The 17,932-nt window shown below is 41.4% G+C and overlaps 2 protein-coding genes across 7 annotated transcripts; one reads left to right on the forward strand and one right to left on the reverse strand.

Moving 5' to 3' along the window:
* Positions 1-854: 854 nt before the first annotated feature.
* Positions 855-8,180, reverse strand: LOC147311052 (uncharacterized). Of its 6 annotated transcripts, none has more exons than XM_086267348.1 (6): positions 7,878-8,180; positions 6,794-7,061; positions 3,030-4,052; positions 2,632-2,787; positions 2,222-2,314; positions 855-1,789 (listed from the first exon to the last, which is right to left on the reverse strand). In XM_086267348.1, exons 3-6 carry the CDS (start codon positions 4,044-4,046, stop codon positions 1,466-1,468), a joined length of 1,590 nt encoding a protein of 529 aa, XP_086123474.1. In that variant the 5' UTR covers positions 4,047-4,052; positions 6,794-7,061; positions 7,878-8,180; the 3' UTR covers positions 855-1,465. The 6 variants fall into 6 exon arrangements, with proteins under 6 accessions (XP_086123474.1, XP_086123472.1, XP_086123471.1 ...); XM_086267346.1 differs by having other exon boundaries at positions 7,842-8,180; XM_086267345.1 differs by lacking the exons at positions 6,794-7,061; positions 7,878-8,180 and adding exons at positions 4,579-5,049; positions 5,169-6,183.
* Positions 8,181-11,479: 3,299 nt separating this feature from the next.
* On the forward strand, positions 11,480-12,368 carry LOC147311053 (olfactory receptor 6N2-like). Its single transcript, XM_086265618.1, has 2 exons — positions 11,480-11,487; positions 11,564-12,368. The coding sequence occupies exons 1-2, from the start codon at positions 11,480-11,482 to the stop codon at positions 12,366-12,368; spliced, it is 813 nt and encodes a 270-aa protein (XP_086121744.1).
* Positions 12,369-17,932: the final 5,564 nt, after the last annotated feature.

Below are 17,932 nucleotides of genomic sequence, written 5' to 3' on the forward strand. Positions count from 1 at the left end.
TCTCGTGGCTGGGCCTTAGTCCATGGGGACCGGCCGGGCACAGCCCAAAAAAGGGACATGGGCCCATCTTTCTGTAGGCCCACCACTGGCAGGAGGCACTGTAGGGGTTGTGTGCAATGTCTGCCTGATGGCAGCCAGGAGCAGAGGGCCTTGCGGACCGATTCCCGGCTACCTAGACTAGCAATTGGGACATGGACTGTCACCTCTCTGGTGGGGAAAGAGCCTGACTTAGTGCATGAGTTTGAGAGGTACTGGCTAGATATAGTGTGGGTCACCTCAACGCATGGCTTGTGCTCTGGAACCAGTCCCCTGAAGAGGACCTGCACTCTGTCACAGGCTGCAGTTGCCATGGGTGAGAGGCGGCAGGCTGGGGTCGGTATCCTTGTTTCCCTTTGGCTTGCTGCCTCAAAGTTGGGGTTTCATTCTGTCTTCTCGCTTCCTGATTTTTCTGTTTTACGTCACACACTGAAAAAAGAAAATAGTTGAACCAACTTAATTGAATTATTTCAATTGGTAACACCAAATTTAATTAAGTTCTTTGAAATTAAGTTAATACATTAAATTAACACAACTGATTTAAGTTACATGTACTTAATAAATTAATTGCTGTCAAATAAACATTTTGCATTAATCCAACTTAAAATTAAGACATTTCAACTTAAAGTTTTCAGTTTTTCCAACCCAATAATTTGCATAACCCAAAAGTAAAATATTGCTCTTTGCTAACCTAATAATGTGGTTTAGTGTAAATTACTTTTTGTAGTGACTCTAAAATGAAATTTTAGTTTGTATAATAAAGCTTAAATCAAAATTTTAAGTTGCCTGAAAATATTTTTCAAAAATTCAAAATCCAATGTTTTTTTTTTTTAAATGCTTTATTGTATAAATGTAATAAAGTATTACCTTTATGGCAACCAACACAGCTTTTGGTCAAATACATTACACATTTGTCCTTTTTGAAACACATATGCACAAAATGCAAGTAATGCTTAGTAGGACCACAAAGTTGTCAACAAAGTGTAAAGTGCAACACAGTATTACACAAATATCAATCTTAACACATACAGTGTCAACTATGAAAAAGTGCCCCAAGAGTATACAGAAACTTCTCTTCAGCTATAGCCAATGAATAAATATCTGAACAGTGTAGCTGACCAATAGGGATGAAAAAATATAAACACTCCTCTAGAGTTTTAGAATGTCACAACAGTTTGTTGTATAACTGAGCACATCAAACCTGAAATGCAACCTTTCCCTTGAAACGAAGGCAAATATGTCTGAAAAAAAATTAAAAAATAAATAAAAATACCATAAAAGCACATTAAATTGGGGTTTGAGGTCTCTTGGAGCATAAAAAAGGCCCAACATCCAAAAGAGACTACATATTTTACATGCTATATGTCCAAACACAGTTGTTCCTTCGCATTATGGCACAGGGCCATTTGTTGGTCATTGTTCTGTGCCATTACTGGGAGCTTTGAAGTTTGATATACAGATTTTGGACTTTGGGGGACATCTTGTGCTGATCAAGCTGCATGAAGATTTTTTGGAGCACTTCAAAAGTGAAGCGAAAGGGTTTTGGATAAGCTAGGTTGAGTGCATAGATCAAACCTAGAAGCAGGGCACAAGCTGAGGCAACTGAAGTTAGTTCATGCAACACTTCCACACCCTCAATGACAATGCCAATGTCTTCAGGTGGCTCCTGCAGTCCCTCCCCCTCCTTCCGAATCACATACACTGCCATGGTGACCTCCTCCAGGTCCCTCTGAACATCATCTGCTCCACAGTCCTACAGAGGGGTACAAGACACAAACACAAATCATCATTAGCCTCACTTCTTACTGTGATTAAGTGTTTGGGTGATGTACCAATATGTGTTATGTGCTGGGCTATTTCTTGGCTGGGTGTCATCACACACCAGAAACAGCAGAGAGAGGTGTATCAATCTGACTCTAATCAAATTGTAAGCAAGAAAGATAAGATTTCCCAACATGTCAAACTATTCCTTTGAACTTAAATAATCAAGTAAGCCCGTCTTACTTAAAACAAAGTCAATCCGATATGTAATGTGTTGTTGCTGGGAATTACATAATGTCCAATATGGTCATGATAATAAATACATGTCAGCAATCCAACTAGGGTTCACGTGTTATGTTTGTTCTAACAGTTAACTTTTTTGTGTCCCTTTGACAAGATGTGCTGACAAACTGTTGAAACTTACAAGGTATTCCTTGATCAGGCCATCTGCATCTTCTCCCAGGAAGATGGTGAGGGCTTTCAGCACACATTCCCTCCGATGATTAATGTCCACAGTCTAGAACAACAAATGTTGAGTAATTTTAAACTCTAAATTTCATAAGACAGACATCCTTACTCTTATTGCTTAACTTACATGTACTTTATTTAAAAACAGTAATTCACAAGCCCAGAGATTCATTACAGAAAGAAAAGGGGATGAGTTCAGTGGAGTCGCTAAAAACATTCATGCATATGAAAGCCATGATTAGCATTGGCCTGCCCATATTGTCTTTATGAAAGATTCAGTTAAATATATATATATTTTTTTGGATTCAGATATATTTTGACAGCCCTCTTAGTTACGAAGCATCTTGTTTGATGGTACAGATTTACCTGGTCCAATGTGTCCAAGATGTTCGCAATCTTTTGGCGTGTTGCTCCTCCTTTGGCACGTATGACTTTGATCAGCTGACTTGAGTGCATGTCTAACTGGGCCATGAACTTCCACTCAAGAGGAACAGCCATGAGCCTCTGGAACTCTGTATTTATCTAAAAACAAAACACAAATGACAGTAGATATTGTATTATGGAACAAAATGCTGAAACTGATTGTATGCCAAAATGTCTATATCCCAAAAAGTATAACATATATGGGAATTCAAAATGTAAATTCTTTCATTAAGTTCAGTGTTATAAAATCTCAACCAAATCAAGTTATGACCGATTCATGAAAGTTAACTGCAATAAATCCCGAAGCATACAGACTTCGATCACTTCAGTTCCATTCTTACCTCTTTCTGTGTGAAGAGTGCAGGCCATCTGTCCTTCAGTTCCTGAATGCTTGGTTCTTGGTTTACCACCTCATGTCGTCTGTAGGCAAACGTGTTAGCCATTTTGTCTGCGATGACCCTTTCATTGTCCCTTATCCCGATCTCTGTCAGAAGTTCTAGTCTCACTTTTTCCATGCTGTCCAGAGTCTCACCAGTAGGAAAGGATGGATAAAAGTTAGCTTCAGAACGTTTTGGCTTCTTCACTTTTTTAGCAGGGAAAGCATCTGTAGTAGCTTTAGATTTCAGTGAGTTTACACACAGCTCTGGACACCCCTGTAATTTGAGCTGGGTCCTGTAGTTTGCCATTTTGTACTTCAGTCGTTGTTTCCAACCGTAGCAGCCATTGAATGATCCAGGTTCTTTCAAACATGGGTGCTTTTTGATAAGGGCCTCTGCAGCTGCGCAGAAATGTGCATCCTCTGGATAGGCCTTGTAACGGTAAATTTCTTCTGCAACTCTTTTCAGGATATCAGACAGCATTCGGGCGCTTAAAGTCAACATTTTTTGGCTCACACGGTACTCAGTATTCCCCCTCTCTAGCTGTAGCTCTGTGTCATATGAAAATTGGGGAATTGCAAAGTCTTCTGGCCACTGTTGTGTTCGAGATGACATAGATTCAGGGGATGAGAGGATAATTGTGTCATTTGATGCCACCGAAATACCGTCATCAGACTCAAATGAAAGAGACAGAGATGAAGTGGACTGATCGGCACTGATCAAAGGTGGATTTGTTTGCTGGTGGATCACTTTGATTGTCCCCAAATTCCGAAGTTCGGTGGTAGAATTCAGATTAAAGAAGTCGTTGCCAAAGTCTTGGTCCATGTATTGCAGTCTGAAGTTACCTTTTAACCCAAAGGTAGTCTTTATCGTGCTGAGAAGGTCTTCAAGTGACTCTGGGATGCCATTTGGAAGAGTCAGCTTTTCAATGTTGTTCTCTCCTAAAATCACCTTCAGTCTTGCAGGTGTTGAACCAGCCATGGTGGTCTGAGAACAAAGCACAAGCACAGTTAGTGAGGATCAACATGTAAACCACTGACATTTCCAATTAGGAGAATTTAATGTCAGACTAGAGGAAAAGAGAGAAGGCAAAGAGAGGAGGAAAGGGGAGGAGAAAATGAAGAGGAGAGGTGGAGATCAGCTGAGGCAGCGAGGAGAGAAGGCAAACCGAAGAGGAGAAGGGAGGAGAAGAGAGATGGCGAGAATATGGGAGACATTGAAGAGAAGAGAGAAGGAGAGGAGGTGAGGAGAATATAGGAGACAATAAGGAGAGGAAAGAAGAAAAAGAGAAGAGAAGCAGAAGGGGGGAGAGCATAGGATTAGCATTCACTGACTGGAATCCAGCGACCTGCATTAAAAAAAATGACATAACTGATGAATTGCCAATGACATCATCACACCACTTTGGCTTGCAGTATAAAATAAATATGTTCTGAGAACACATTAGTATTGTATGGGTCTGGGTTTTGTTTTCCCACTTAAGAAAATACTTTATCATATTTTGAGGCCTCACCATTTAAACATGGACATATCTTTTCAAGGTGACAAGACGCATCCCTCTAATATTGTAGTCTGCCAGTGGGTAGGTATCATGCAGTTCTTGTGGCTCAACAAGTTCCACTTCTTTGCTTGGTGATGTTTTGAGATCATAAGCTCTGTAGTGTTCCATATACCATCCGCTAAGCTTTTTCAGAATGAAGATTAGTTTGTCCTGCAGTATCACCATTTGGATGATTTCACCAAACTCTGGCAGTCCTCCCAGTGAGCCGTGGATCAAGATCATCCCACACTTGTAGATTATTCCATTATATGCTACACTTTTAGCCAAGCACACATTGTCCATATCTGGAGACTTCTGTCTCAGTGCATTTGAGATGTCCTTGTTAAGAACATCAATGTGAACAGTGGAAACATCTGTTACTTCCAGTGGGGGTTTGGCAAAGCTAATTGCATGCAAATGATATGCAATCTGATACTGATGTCTCTGTGAAAGGGAAAGAAGTACATTTTTGAAGCATCTGATGTTCCTTGCAACTCTTTTAAAAAAACTATGCTTTGCTTCGAATCGCATAGTCCATAGTGCAACCAGTGGCCCAAACTTACGGATCAAGTATGGATAATGTTCCAAGTAGTGGTGCTTTGGTTTAAGATTAACATCTGGGAAAACCTCTTGAAACTTGATTCTGTGCTCGGAGATCTTAAAACCAAGATATGCAATGGAGTCCTCAGTATGAACAGGACTGACAACAAGATCAACAATGTCCTTCAAGTCTGTTAAGATGTGCCAAGCAGGCTCCTCACAGGGTACACTCTGCCCAACGAACAAAGGCAAAAATCTGATAAGACTCCAGTTCTCGTGTGCATTCCCTCCTACACTTTTTTTGGATGCAAAACTGAGAGCCACAGGATGAGGTCGATTTGTTTTGTCAGCCCACTTAAAGTTGAAAGATGATATTGCTTCATTCAATGTACATAATGTGAAATACTTTTTTTTGATTAACAAATTGAGGCAAAGCGCAAGTTCAAAAGGAACAATTCCCTCAAAAAGATCATGTACAACATCAGGTGGAAACCCAGTGGTAACATCAAAATGTGAGAGGTGCTTTGACAAAATACACTTTGATTTCACACCATAATAACTGGGCCATTTGTTTTCCTCGATAATTCGTAAATGATCTGCATGAATGTCTTTTGTTCTTAAAGTAAAGACTTCACTTCTGACTTCAATAGTCTGGAACTCTGATGTTTCTGCAGTGCAAAATCTACATACGTATGTCCCTGAGAAATTTTCAAAGAATCCAGCAATACTGTGTGCACCAAGGTTGTCGGCAACAACACACTGAACAGTGCCTTTTACTGTTCTGCCCAACTTTGACAGAAATATCCCACTCTGTTCCAAAATTACAAGATCATTAATTACAGGTTTTAACACTTTCTCATACCCATAGCACTTCAGATCATTACTTTTGATTAAAGCAGCCAAATAGATTGAGGTTAAAGCAGAATTACAGCCTGGTGGCAAATTACCCAAAACCCAGTACAATCCACAAATTTTATGCTTCCTCCGTGATGTACCAAGGGGATTACATATTTCGAATTCATCAATGTATAATATCAATGAAATGCTTTCCTGCTTGCTTCCTGCAGCTTTGGAGACTGCTTGTTGGGCAGGGTGATTTCTTGATAGATGGCTCAGTAGGGCGTTCCAAGTCTTGAACCTACATGCACAATTTAAATAAGTGCATGGATATGAGTGGCCTCGTCCGTAATGCCTATGAATCAGTTTGTAGTGTTTGAGCAATTCAGATCTTTTTGTTAATGTTGTCCCACAGTCCTTGCATCTCCACATGAAGCATAGCACTGGAGGAACAAAGAGACACGCTTTACTGGGTGTATATAAATAATTTGAGAAAACACAGAGGGAGAGTTGGGCAATATTACAATATATCAATATGGTGATATGAGACTAGATCTCATCTCAGCTTTTTGCCACATTGCCCAACACAAAGCGAATCATTTAAACACAAAATGTATTCATCAAATGTAGCCAGCCCTCTCTAATTAGATTTTAAAGGGATAAGTTCAAAACAAAAGTTTAAAAACAAAACCCAAATGCCCATAGGTACATTTTTTTTTTTTTGCAATTGTTTTATATATAAAGCCGATTCCTGTTCAGTGTAAAACTGAATTAAGTTTAAATGAGACATTACTATTTTGAACTTGCATACCTTTGTTGTTGATAAACTGAAAGTACGCAAGTTCACAGGTAAAACGAGCTGCCTGGCACGCCTCCACACAGGAATGCCCCTCTTGAAGTAGTCACAGAGCTGAGAAGAAGTTAGGTCAGAAGGTGGCGATGGGGCATCACATTGGACACCAAGCCAAAGGTTGTGGCACTGTCCAGGGTTCCAACCAGAGGTGATGTAATCTTTCTGCCATCAGCAGACACCCCTCTGGAGAGGTTGACAGGAAGGAAAGGAAGCGCTACCCAAAGTCCTAAAGATTAAAGATATGTTCGAGTTAGTCTGTCGATCTTTCATCATGTTTACAGTGTTCATCTGCATCTATGTACTTATATATGTATTCAGACACAGACCAGAAGTGTGCTAGGTCTACAAGAAATCTGATGGCTGTATTTTCTGTGTTCAATAGCGTAATACTTTCTTCTATGATTTCTAATTTTGATTTTCTGCCGCACACCATCTCCCTCTCACACGGCTGATCCGTGCGTGTACGAGCGCTGCACGCACCCTTTCTCCTCGCCTTCTTAACGTTATGTACATTGAAAGCAATGCAAGCGGCAGTAAATGCATGCTTCCTGGAGCCACCACAGCTAAACTTTACCTCCTACATCACCCGTGGCCGTGACCGCGTGAACTATTCGTGCCGACAGGCATACTGCGAACAACCACTCGTGTATAAATGCGCGCGCCCGAAGTAACGTATTCTGAAGAGAACCGCGGCCCAGCTTGCCGCTATAATGTGCTAATGCTAATGAATAACTAACAGTAAGCCAACACCGACACACTGCATGAATACACAACTTTAAGCTAGCGTTACGATATTAAAACAAGAGAGTACCGCCGGAAAACTACTAACTTAACCTACATGTCCAAGCACAAACTACCAACAGGTCTGACATTTCGCTAATGTTAGCAGGGCTGAATGATAGCGGTTTGGTCAGGTCAGTTTACTAAACACTTAACAAACTTAACAATACAGTTGGAATATTTTTATATCTAATATATTAAAATATGTGTTCTACATTTGACTTACCTTCAAGGACTATGGAAAAAGTAATATCTTCGTTACCTTATTGACCAAATTGTTCACGAGGTCCTGCCTGCAGCCAAGTGCCTCTCAAATTGTTGTTCTCAACCGCAAGTAGAAAATTCTGGAGAAGGCGGAGACGTCATGACATCAGATGCACTGCGTCAGGAGAAACCTAATTGATGCAGGTTGACTCTAATGAGAATAGCAGGTTACATGTGTACTGAGGGAACAACACGTAATAACAAGTTGATATACTCCACAAATTTAGACTGGCTCCACTAAAGCAGAAATCTTAATGAAACTGACTCTGAACTTTACATAACTTCAACTACTGCTGAAATACACTTTTTAGAGTGCAATTAAACCTGGGTTTTCGGTTGCGGAACATATGCACTGTCCTGGGAGGGGCGTCTATGGACATGCACCAGCTAATGTAGTCACTCACAGTCTCTGTGTATTCATAGTTTTTGCCTGTGGGGCCTCTTTGAAAGTGCTCCAGTCTGTGGCCTCTAAGCGTCCCTGCAGGCTAGCTTTCACACTTTCAGTTCAGGGCCCTGTTTCAGGAAGCCGGTTTAGTGGAAAAACTGAGTAAGTATACCCTGAGTTAACGAAAACTCTGGGTTTTCGGTTTCACAAAGCGAGTTCAGCTGAAGCCTGAGTGTGTCACTATGACGACACACTCCGTGAAGCTAACCTGCCCCCTAGCAGGTTTACTACAACTAACCCTGACTGTCTCCGCCCCTTTGTCGGAAACCTGACAGTAGGAAGTGTCGGACATGGCGTGCCACTTCCTTGAAGAGCCAGTAGATCGTGAAGCCCAAATTCTCCGCAGAGCTCTCCGCCGGGAGAGAGTGATCAGAGCGCGTTTGGACATTTTATCATTTCCTGATGATTTTCTGTGCGAACGTCACCGTTTCTCAGCACAATCTATAATTTATTTGGATAACATCCTCAGGCCATATATTACGCATGTGACACATCGCGGACATGCTCTCAGTTCTGTACATATTATTTGTATTGCACTTCGGTTTCTTGCAAACGGGAGCTTTCTGTATAATATTGGTGACGCTGAGCACGTTTCCAAGGCTACCGTCTGTCGGGCAGTCAGGAATGTTACAGTTGCACTGAAACGTCTCCTGTACTCGTCTGTGGTGTTCCCCGGTCACAGACCCACAAGATTTATCAAAGAGGGATGCCACAAAATTGCAGGTATCAGGATGACCAAAACTTAATGTATGATGTGGTGATACTTGGACTACTACTTAAATTGCACATTTATTTTCAGGGTTCCCAGGCGTGATTGGCTGTACAGATGGCACTCACATTCCAATCATTGCTCCTTCAGTAAATGAAGGAGACTATGTGAACAGGAAGTCTTTCCACAGCATTAATGTACAGGTACATAGTTCCCTGTAGCATGTCAAACTAACAAATTATTTCATTATAGTAATGGATGCTAATTTGTGTTCTCTGCACTGTGAAGATCATATGTGATGCTGCCAACATTATCACAAATGTGGAAGCCAAGTGGCCAGGCTCTGTCCATGACTCACAAATATTCCGTGAATGTACACTGAGCACAAAATTTGGACATGGTGAGTTGAGAATACTTTAAAATATATAAAGACCAATTGCTTCAGGGACATTTGAACTGAAGTGTACCCTTCTGTCTTAGGAGAGTTCACTGGCTACTTGCTTGGTGATAGGGGGTATCCATGTTTACCCTATTTGCTTACCCCTTACCCTGACCCTGAACCGGGCCCACAGCAGCGATATAATCTGGCTAACTGCAGGACAAGAGCCAGAATTGAAATGACTATCGGAATGCTTAAGGCCCGGTTCCAGTGCCTGCAAAGACTCAGGGTCACCCCAGAAAGGGCATGTGACATTATTGTGGCATGTGTGATTCTTCACAACATTGCCACAATTAGAGGAGAACACTGTCCTTCTGAACCAAACATCAGCAGTGATCCAAACCATGAACATCCTGACCCTCCCACGGACATACAAGATGGAAGCGCAGTCAGAGACACCATATGTCACAATCATTTCTTTTGACCCATCACCTCAACATGTTGAAAGAAGAATAAACAGATTTTTTGTTCAACTGGCTTTATTGGTCGCCTGTATTTCCTGTACACAAAGTATTAAAAGATGTAAACCTCATAAAGTGTCTCTGTTGCTTCCTCCTCCTTAACAGCTGTCAATGTTTCTTCATTATTTTCCTGTAGTAAAGAAATAGACAACATTGCTGTTCTACTGTAAACTCATATAGTCTGTGGAGTATTACTCACAACTGCATGTTGGTCTGGCTCAACAGGAGGCTGCACCAGATGCAGTACACCATCACCATCAACTGATAGAATATGAGGTTTATACAGGTCACTTATAACTTACAAGGGACCAAATGGCAATTAACAAACATACCAATCACCTTACACTTCATTGTCATTATGCTCTCAAAGACAACCAAGACTGAGGGAAGGCAAGATCAGTCGGAAAATAACTTCACTACAAAATAATCCATTATGGTAAAGAGTTTATCAAATGAATGAGCAGCACTGCAAAGGTGACTGTGAAGAAAGGATGTATGCACATCATGTATTATTTTGAATTTACCCCTTATGTAGGCACTTGTGTCTTGCGGGGTTATTGCCTCAGAGGATGTCCCCACAGAGATGCCTTCGGCCACAGGGCGCCCACTGTTTTGGCTGAGGGCCAACTGCTCAGCCTCTGTGAGTGGTGGTGGTGGAGGACCCCCACCTGTTTTTCGGGCCTCCGCTTTTTTTCTGTTGGCTATAACGGGCCACATTTGAGCATACAGAGTAAGCAAATATGTACTTGTAATGTGCTCAGATAATTTCAATAAGTGCTTACAGAAAGGAAATTAATGTAGCCTCTAACTGCAATTGATTTACATGGGACAAACAGACCAAGCACTATGGCTCATAATACAATTACACCTTACCTGTTTGGACTATATTTTTATATTTCATTTTTACTTGCTGCCAGGCACGTTTGGGGCCTGTTGGGTTGCACCTGCGCTCACATCACATCACAAAATAAAATGTATAAAATAACAAATAAAATAACATATGATAAAATAACGTGTTAAATGGGTGGAAATCCCTCGATCAATGTTTAAATTAACACTCACGCATTGACTCTGTCGGCTATGTTTTGCCATGCATGCTTTTGCAGCTGTGGCTGTGTTACTTTTTTCCGCGGAATTTGCATGTTATCGGCATATGCTGCCATCAGAATTTCGGCCTCAAGCGCTGTAAGATACATTGACCGCGCCTTCTTTCCCTCCGTCTCCATGGTGACTCGCTTAATCTGTGCTCCGCTTATCAGGGCTTTATGTATCCTCGTCCGCGCGCTTCACTTGGGGTTAAAGCAACTCCGCGTTGACTGAACTAATTGTTATCAGCCTTTCTGAAACGGAATATTCCGAGTTGGACAGTTCGGGGTTACTCAACCGTGAGTGTCGTTTTTCACTCTGAGTTTTCCAAACCGGCTTCCTGAAACAGGGCCCAGGTAGGGCTTTGTCTTTAGCCTTTTGTTGTAAACTGGTTTGACCCGGATTACTGTGATCAGACTTTCCAAAGTGGGATTTTGGTTCAGCTGAAAAGTGATTTCTGATGTTGCTGTAGCAGTCATCCAATGTTTTATTTCCCCTGATGGGGAAAGTCATAAACTGATGGAATTTAGGCCTATTTTTCCAGAGATTGTAATGGTTGCGTAACAGACGCAAATGGTGCAAAAAAAGGTGCTCTTTACTCTACAGCTGTTTACCCTAAATATCTCAATGACTTTTTATCTGAAAAACAGGTCATATCCTATTCGGCATGTCTTTTTCAGTATTTTCTGTTTTACAGTCTAGCTTGCTCAGAGTTTTTTCTCTTGGCAGCCATGGCCTATGACAGATATGTGGCTATATGCAAATCTCTTCAATATCCAACCATCATGAGAAAAAAAGACTGTGAGTATTTTCCTGTTCATAGCTTTGCTTGTGCCTGCTTTTATATGACAATCCAAGCAATAGGGAGTGCTAAAGCTAAATTGTGTTCCTTTTATTTAAATGAAACATTTTGTAACAACAGAATTTATACTTTTCAGTGTGTAAGATCAGAATTAATTGCTGCCTTTGCTTTGGTTTGTTTGCTAGATCTTGGAATACTCCCTCTGTTATTCATACTTTACACATACACAAAAATATTCTTAATGTCTTATCGAAGTTGTAAAGAAATTAGGAAGAAAGCTGCAGAGACCTGTTTACCCCACCTTACAGTTTTAATTACCTTTTCCTGTTTAGGTTGCTATGATGTCGTTATAGCCCGAGTGGAATCAGATTTTCCAAAAACTGTACGCTTAATAATGACATTACAACTAGCTTTGTATCATCCTTTGTTCAATCCATTTGTATATGGGCTTGAAATGAAGGAAATTTTTAAACACCTGAAAAGCTTGCTTTCTCCACCCCCTGCCAAAAAAAAGAAAAAATTTGATGCATTAATTCTGAATTGTTAAGATTATTAAGCTATTTTAAAAATAGTTTTGTTAAATATTAAAGTCTTGAAATTGATTTATTCTGCGTTTTTTGCATCATTGTTATAAATTTAATCTGCAGAATTTAAACCTGTTTTTCCCTGTTTTTTGATCACGATTTCTCTGGTACATGTTTATTGTAACATAAATATGTTATGCTTTATATTTTGAATTACAAGAACTCAAGAGTAAAAAATCTACTAACTCCAGTAGTATAAATTAAAGTGACAGGTATTATGTTAAACCTCCAAGAGAATTTTCTTTATCAGTTAACTGTATACAGCAATATTCTTACTGTAACTCAAACTAAATAAGCATTGTGTGGAGTTTCAAGATGTTTTTGTGGAGGAAATATACTACCACTAAATAAGAACTGTTTTATGTTTATTTATGTTTTATTTACAAATAACAAAAGTTATTTCTTCATGATACTTTCAGTGTTTTTACCTGCTATTTAGTAATCAATAGTTTCAGCATCCGTAGAGCACAAACATTTTGTTGCAGGTTAATTTTGATTTAAGATTCCTTAAGAGTAAAGAGCATTAGCCATAGAGGCCCATGTGAATAAGCCAAACTAAGTTTGGCATTTCACTCCCACCTCTTCATCTTCAGCCAATTAAGAATTAACCTTTAACTTAGCCTAACTTGTACTGTATTTTGGACTTACAGGCCACACAGGCCTCATGTAGGTTTGAAACCAAAATCTTGATGCTTTGACAGTGTTAACAATGCACTAGAAGTACACTAGTAGAATAAGGGGAATGCAGAAATTAAAGAGTAATCTCCCTTAGTAAGGCCAAGGCCTCCAGTAGTAAGGCCAAAATGATTTCATGACCTAATACTGAATACTAAGGTGCACTGATTTGATTGAATACACTACAAAGACATGATATCTAATGTTAAAACTGATAAACTTCATTGTAGTTTTGCAAATCTTCTTTCACAGTTAGTGGAGAAGATGACTGTGTAGAAGTGAGAAGGAGGACCCAAGTGCTGACACAGAAAGAGTAAACATTATTCTAGGGTGATAAAACAGTTTTAAAAAGGCAAATGCCAAACTAAACCATAACCTAAACTAGGAGAGCTAAGTCTAAACATAAAAAACCCCTGCAATGTGAACGTGAACATAGAAACCTGACATGAGAAACTTGAAACACGAAAACCTGCCATGAATTTATAAACCTGGAAATATGGCAAGACATGGATACAAACCAGAAAAACAGATAAGGAATGAATGAAAACGCACAGACAAAATACACATAGGAGGAGATGAGGGGAAGTGGAAACACGTGGAAAACAGCTGATACAAATGAACATAATAACACCACAGGGGACGTGAAACTAAACACAATGCACATGGAAACACCAGAGTCTTTATAATATAGCCGGCACAACCCTGCTCATGGCCGGCTGGGGCCGTCATCCGTCGCTCTGGAGCAGCTCGCGCCTTGACCTTGGACCCAGGTCGAGCAGGCTCCCCTGGCACAGGGACCTCTGTCTCCCCACATGGTTCCTCCACTGCTCCCGGCTGGAGCAGCCTTTCATACGGCGGCTCATCCCCCTCCAACAGGCACGGGCCCTCTTGCCCCTCGTTCACTTCTGGTTGGAGCTTCTCCTCCACCACTCCACTGCTCCCGACAGAAGTAGCCCTTCAGCCGGCTGTTCCCCCTCCTCTGGCTAGCGTGCACCCCCATGCGCCTCATCCACCACCTCTGGCTGCCGAAGTGCCCCACACGGCTCCTCCACCGCTTCCCCACCACCAGGTTCCACCTGTGGGGTTAGCGGCAGCAGTGTGGACCACGCCTGGAGCATCATTGCAGCTCTGCGATTTGCCCCAGATGGCGGTCAGCCTGGTCCCGCAACTATTCCTGCTGGCGCCGTGCCTCCGTCACCTGCTCCAGCTGGGTGGCTGCCATTTCGGCCACCATTTGGGCCAGCTCCCCCCTTTCCTGGCTCTGGTTTGTTCCCCATCGTACCGCGTCCCGGGATTTTGGCACCACTGTGGTGTGGTTGAGACACGACAGGTCCACAGGTTGTTATTCAGAGCCATCCTTATTCATTCCGCGGCTGCAGCTCTCGGCTGGCATTTGCATATACATCACACCACAATACACAATCAATCAATCAATCAATCAATCTTTATTTATAAAGCACTTTTCATACAGAAAAAATGTAGCACAAAGTGCTTTACATAGTTAAAAGCAGCCCACCCCACCCTCCAACTCACTCCCCACACTCTCAATACACATATATCCCCCCACCCCCACCCACACACACATACACACACGCGCACACTTAAAGAGTAAAAATTGGGCTGGGCTCGCATGAGCCAAGTGAGGAAACATTATAACAGAGAGCCGTCTGCACCGGGAGCCGGTCACAGACCGCAGCCTCCGGGCTGGGCACACAGCCGGAGGGAGGCAAAGGAGCCCCCCAACTAGGCTGAGAGGACCCCCAGAAACCCAGCAGCCACGGTCAATAACAGCCCCGGTGCAGAGAGCGCCCTCCGAGGAAACACTGGAGATATGACGCAATACGATGTATACAGGGTAAAATGATAAAATAAATAAGAACAGGATACAATATAAATATAAATATAAATAGAGTAAGAAGATTAAAAAATGAATAAGAATAAAATCAAGAAATATTAGGTAAATCCTAAATTAATAATAGAATAACAGGATAGAATAAATAAGCATAAAAAATAAATAAACGCTAAGTAAAAGCTAAATTAAAAAGGTGGGTCTTGAGCCTGTTCTTAAAAACATGTACGTTCTCTGCGGCCCTGAGCTCCTCCGGCAGGCTGTTCCACAGACGAGGACCATACCACTGCTGCCTCTCCGTGAGTATGTGTCCTGACTTTAGGGACAATCAAAAGGCCAGTACCAGAGGACCTCAGGGTCCGCGAGGGTTCGTATGGTAAAAGCAGATCTGAGAGATAAGAAGGCCCAAGACCATTAAGACATTTAAAAACCAAAAAAAGAACTTTAAAATCGATCCTGAAACACACGGGGAGCCAGTGCAGCGATTCTAAAACCGGTGTAATGTGGGCCCGCCCTCTGGTCTTCGTCAGCACACGAGCTGCCGAGTTTTGCAAGAGTTGTAAAGTTGAAATATTCTTCTTAGGAAGACCAGAGAGCAGGGCATTACAGTAATCAATGCGACTGGTAATAAAAGCATGCATCAGCATCTCCGTGTTGGCCCGAGAGAGAATTGGGCGGACTCTGGCTATATTTTTTAGATGATAAAATCCAATTTTGGTTACATGTTTAACATGTGGGATAAAACCAAGCTCAGAGTCAAAAATAACACCCAGGTTTTTCACTTGTAGCGAAGGACATAGTGAAAATGCCTCTAATTTAGACAAGAGTTTCTCTCTCTGAGCCTCAGGACCGACAATTAAAACTTCAGTTTTGTCCTGGTTAAACTGTAAAAAGTTTTCTGCCATCCAAGATCTTATATCCAAGATACAGTTAAAAAGGGCATCCATTGGTCTGGTGTCATCAGGAGACACGGAGATGTACAGCTGCGTGTCATCAGCGTAACTGTGGAAGTTCACTCCATGCCTCCTGATGACACTGCCGAGAGGCAACATATACAAATTAAAAAGTACAGGGCCTAGAACCGACCCTTGAGGCACACCACATGTCATTTTATGGATCTTAGAGGAGCATGTATCCATACTCACCATAAAAGTTCTGTCAGAGAGATAGGAAGTGAACCAGTTATGTACAGCACCAGAGAGGCCCACCATGTGTTTCAGTCTGTTTAAAAGAATAGCGTGGTCTACTGTATCAAAGGCTGCGCTTAGATCCAGTAGCACCAGGACTGAGAGCTTTTGGGAGTCCCAGTTACATCTAAGATCATTTAGAACCTTTAGGAGAGCCGTCTCTGTGCTGTGGTTCACCCTAAATCCAGACTGGAATATCTCCAGGATCTGTCTATCATTGAGAAAATCAGTAATCTGAGTAAAAACAAGTTTTTCTAAGACTTTACTTAAAAATGGTAAGTTGGATACAGGTCTGTAGTTATTAAAATCATTACAATCCAAATTGCTCTTCTTCAGAAGGGGCCTCACCACCGCCGTTTTAAAGGCAGCAGGGAAGACACCCAACTGAAGAGAGCAATTCATCATGTATAAAAGCTCAGCCTCAAAAAATCCATAAAGTGTTTTAAAGAGTGAAGAAGGAATTGGATCTAAAAGACATGTGGTGGGTCTCACTGTGGAGAAAACCTTCTGAAAGTTCTCAGCATTAACCAGGACAAAGCTGTCCAGTGTCTCCTCAGGTACAATCGAGCCCTCAGATGTGTTTACAATCATATTGCGATTAGATAAAATATCAGATCTGATGGCGCTGATTTTTCCCCTGAAGTGGTCTGCAAACTGCTCACAGAGCGAGTCTGTGGGGGTTCTTTGGGAGCTGTTAAAATCAGGGTTAAATAAATGATCTATGGTGGAAAAGAGGACCTTGGGATTATTTTTGTTAATACTGATTATTTTGGCGAAGTATGAATTTCTTGACTTCCTTAATGTATTATTGTACATTTTAAGTTGCTCGGAAAATATTTGATGGTTGATATTATTTTTATTTTTCCTCCATCTCCTTTCTGCTGCCCTGCAATTTCTTTTGAGTTTTTTGACTTCTTCGTTTCTCCAGGGTGATGCATGTTTTACGTTAATCTTTTTGGTGGTGAGTGGAGCAACGGAGTCAAGGCTTTTCTTCAGTTTGCTGTTGAAATAACTAAAAATCAAATCGCAGGGTGCAGGTAAAATCACAGGGGGGCATTCGTCTAAAACCCTGGTAAAATTTGCAGCCACTACAGAGGTTAGATAGCGCCTCCTCACAGTTCGCACCGAGGTCTTCCGCTGAATAAAACCGGTGATGTTAAAAAACACACAGTAGTGGTCAGAGACAGCCAAGTCAACAACAGAGGACACGCTGGTGGACAGCCCATGGGTGATGACCAGGTCCAGAGTGTGTCCTCTGTTGTGAGTCGGCTGCGTGACGTGCTGGATAAAATCCAAACAGTGAAGAATGTTTAAGAATTATTTTGTTGCAGGGTCAGAAGGATTATCTATGGTTGCCACTGGTTGCCACTCTGCCCAACCCCTAATTCCCCAACATATGCTCCCATCCAAGTAAGGTCTATTTCAGGGACGTCCTTGCTTACTTCAGAAGGACATTCTGCATGTGTTACAATACGATAACTGAGACCCCGGACTGTTGAGCAACTGAAATTGTACATCAAGCAAGAATGGGAAAAAATTCCACCTATGCAGCTTCAACAATAGTGTCCTCTGTTCCCAAACGCTTATTGGTGTTGTTAAAAGGAAAGGTAACATAATACAGTGGTAAACATGCCCCTGTCGCAGCTTTTTTGGAATGTGTTGAAGGCATCAAATTCAAAATGAGTGAAGATTTTCAAAACAACAATAAAGTGTATCAGGTTGAACATCAGATAATTAGTCTTTGTAGTGTATTCATCTGAATATACTCGAGGTTGAAAAGGATTTGCAAATCATTATATTCTGTTTTTATTTAAGT

This window comes from Aulonocara sp. 'chitande type north' Nkhata Bay, linkage group LG16, assembly GCF_057382095.1.
Source record: "Aulonocara sp. 'chitande type north' Nkhata Bay isolate Kocher_YH1m ecotype deep benthic linkage group LG16, A_spYH_male_GT1.1, whole genome shotgun sequence".
NCBI classification, from domain to species: Eukaryota; Metazoa; Chordata; class Actinopteri; order Cichliformes; family Cichlidae; genus Aulonocara; species Aulonocara sp. 'chitande type north' Nkhata Bay.